General features: G+C 44.5%; 1 protein-coding gene across 2 annotated transcripts in view; it reads left to right on the forward strand.

Annotated features, from left to right (window-relative positions):
* The window catches only part of CACUL1 (CDK2 associated cullin domain 1), a 79499-nt gene that overhangs the window by 30598 nt on the left and 45394 nt on the right, over positions 1-3507 (forward strand). Inside the window, exon 4 of one of the 2 annotated variants that reach the window (XM_019556101.1) lies at positions 531-626. The exons of the other annotated variant lie outside the window; for it this stretch is intronic. Coding sequence (XP_019411646.1) covers positions 531-626 — 96 coding nt within the window. The remainder of the gene's footprint in view (positions 1-530; positions 627-3507) is intronic. 2 annotated transcript variants of the gene reach the window in all.

Consider the following 3507-nt stretch of genomic DNA (forward strand, 5'->3'; position numbering starts at 1 on the left):
GGGGAATGGTGGCATGGTGCTTCCTAGAGCTGGGACAGTGCGCCTGCGACCACTTTGATTGCTGAGCCATAGTTTAATGACACCATTTGTCTCCAGGATTTATTTTTGTTTTTTGCAAGTGGATCCATGCAGGAACAAACCCAATTGCAGGGTCTATTTTTGCCAGAACTTTTCAAAGTAAATTGACTTGGTTATGCTGTATATTAGTTTGTTTTAGGCTTCCTAGACTTATTGCTGTACATGTCATATATTAGGCAATGATGCAGACCCCTATGAGAAAATTGGATACTGTAGACTACATTTTTTGTTTATTTGCCTGGGGGTTTTTTGCTGGTATTTTTGCTAGCGGGGTTTGTAATTGGAAACGTAAATTTTCAGATGTTTGGTTGCCCTTCGATGAAACATCAAATCCACTTTCAGCTGCAGGAGTTTTAACTTGAAAGTGTAGCTTGTGGTCTCTTTGCCTCTCTGTCTCTCTCTTTCTGTCTCTCTCTAGTTAAATTTTTACAGCCTTTTATGGTTTCTTGCAGGCCAGCCCTCCAGATCTCTATATTGAACGATTTAACATAGCTCTTGGACAATATATGGGAGCATTGCAGAGCATTGTGCCTCTTTTCATATATATGGTAAGTTTAGAACATTCCTTCCCCATAAAACACCTCCATGCACATGAAATATGAACTGAATATAGGGCAGTTGTAAGTTCAGTCATTTTTTTTCCTGCAGAATTTAGGATGATATATTTTTTTTTTTCCCCCCGTTTGCTGTTGGCAGCACAGTTGCAATCAAATTGAGGAGTACAGAAAACTGGTGCATACTGGTTGTTTGCCATAATTTTCTGGCTTGCTAATTTTCATTATGGAAAGCTTGTTTTGTGTGTTTAACACCGAAACTATTATGCGAGTCTTCAAACATATTGGGATAGTTGTTGGCTTGTTGCATCTTAGTCTGCTAGTTTGAAGGAAACTGTTCCTTGCAGTCTGTGTACCATGCAATTCCAAAGTTTACAACACATGCATGCACATCCGTTATCTCTGTTTTCAAGGGATTGTAAGCTGCCTTTTTGATCGGGAAACTTGGACATTAATTGGACCAAAGCAAGTTTCTTCACAGAGCTTTTAAGTTCTCCCAGATATGTTTTGCAGCTGGTCTAAATTCATTGAATGTCAGCTGACTTGTAGACTACATAAATTCCTGCCTGTAGAAGTTACAGGCTCCTTAATAACCATGAAGAAGCTTATATTAAATCTGTTGGGATCTTTTGAAGTCCCAAGACTGATATTTTTTTGGAATGTATAATTCAGGTTTTGTTTTGACTGCTTCAGAAATGTGTGTGGCCCTGATAGTCTTATTCACCTGCTGCAGTTTTAGCTAAGGAGTCATTACTAAACTCTTTAATCCTGCAGATTATAAAAGGAAGTTGGTGTTCTTCATGCCCCCCTCATGTAAGCCAGGGGCTTGTGGAGGCAGGATGTGGAAGTGGGAGTATAGCAGCGTGTATAGTTTCCATCTTAAAAAGATTGTATCAAACAGATTTCCCAGGTTTATGAAGGGAATTGGGCCATTTTCTATCTCATTCTGTCCCAGGAAGAGTAATGTGAAAACCGTAAGGAGAGAGTGAGTCTTACACTTGATTAACCACATGTTTCTTTGCAGTTAGCTAGGTCTCCTTAAAAGTCTGCAGTGCTCACTGCCTGCAATCAGAGTCATATCATACTTTGAGCTCCTCAGTCCTCTGAATTTTAGTACCCATTTCTTTAAAATAAATGATAAAAATGTTTGAGTGTTATCACCAGGAGACATACCTATTGTGGAAAAACCTGGCCAAAATCTGTCTTCAGTGGGTTACATTTCAGGCATTGCAGAACAGGCAAAAGTTACTGCTGTCTGATGGTAATAATGGCAAAAACTTTTCCCGTAAGACCGGGTCTGATTCTTGTATAGCTTTCCCTACCCTCTCTGTCTTTAAATACAGAAGTGATGGCAGTGCTGTTTTTAACTGTCACTTTTTCTGATGTGAGAACTGTTTAAGTTTTTGTTTCTTGATGCAAGGATTTTAAGAGACCGGTTACAATCTCAAAATAGTCAAAACAAAGGAAGAGTTCATAAACAGCAGTAGGGCTCTACCAAAAACACATATGGTAAAAGCTGCGCTATCTGGCATCTTACAAGCAGGCATGCTTCACTGACTGGCATGCCGGCTCGTAAGATAAAGTGAAACCGGAAGTGCCCACCGTGGCACTTCCGGTTTCTCTGAGCCCCCACAGCCCGGGGAAAAGATGCCTGCACTGCTGAGCCCTTGCGGCCCGGGGGCATAACAGGCCGTGCGGGGCCCTCCTTCCTGACCTGCAGGGCCCGTGGGAGGGCGGCAATGCGGCAGAGGGATGCCCCAGACACGGCAAGAGAAGTGGTCATTAACCAGCACGTTTTTTTAATCTGGCATCCCCCATTCCCCGGGGATGCCGGATAACGGAGCTTTTACTGTACATAAATAGATAAAAATGGCATGATTATTCTGTTCCTCAAGAACAAAAGACATGAAGTGACAACAAAGCGACATGAAGAGCCCCAACCTCTCCTCTGCCCAGCCTTGCTCATTAGGACACAAGTAATGGTCTGTTGCAAGGGTGTGAAACACGCAGCCCGTGGGCCAGTGTCATCCTCTGGATGCGGGTCATCGGCCCCTGGAGCCTTTCATGGGGTGGCCCATAGGACTTGTCGCCAGAGCTGTCGGAGCCCCTGTGGCCAGTGGTGTTTTAATTCCCATGGCTGCTGGAGCTGCTGTTTCTGCACAGATCTGGAACCCAGGAAGTTGCATGCTCGTCTCCCCTTTTCCCTCCCTGCCCCCACACACTCCTGCAGAGCTCAGCGTAAGATCGTTCAGACACTGCACCTCATTCTTGCCAGCACTTAAGCACGTGTAGCTTAACACTTATAGGACTGCTAGTATGAGCAAAGTGGCACAGGTATCTGCTTTCCAGCATTGAAGTATGTAATATTCAGTGGCGTAGCAACAAAGTTTGGCGCCTGGGGCAAAACCTGCAGTGGCAACCTCCCCTCACCCCATGCACAGATCCGGAGGGGGGGGTGTGTGTGTGTGTCTCCCATGCTTTCCCAGGAGCTCATGCAGCAGTGGGAGCCATGCTTCCCCCATCCCTTCACCCCTCTCTAACCGAGCCACTCATGGCTCCATCTTGCACCCGCCCCGGCTGGGCAGCGCCTGTTGGCGCCCCTTCGCTTTGGTGCCTGGAAAGGCTGTCTCGCTTGCCCCCCCGCTCCCTTTTGCTGTGGTACTGGTAATGTCATGGGCTGACCTTGCAGAAATATTTGGGAGCTAATATTAAGTTCAAGATTTTTCTGAAAACAGTTTATTTTTTAGTGTTGCAAATAACATGAAAATTGCCATAACTGGAAGAGATGAGAGAAGTTGTTTTTTCTGAAGTCTTACTGTATAGATTTAAAAGCACTTTTTACAGAATCATTTTCCCTCTTTGTTCTCGTAGAGGT

The sequence above is a fragment of the Crocodylus porosus genome, unplaced genomic scaffold, assembly GCF_001723895.1.
Source record: "Crocodylus porosus isolate Cpor-Errol unplaced genomic scaffold, CroPor_comp1, whole genome shotgun sequence".
Classification (NCBI taxonomy): Eukaryota; Metazoa; Chordata; order Crocodylia; family Crocodylidae; genus Crocodylus; species Crocodylus porosus.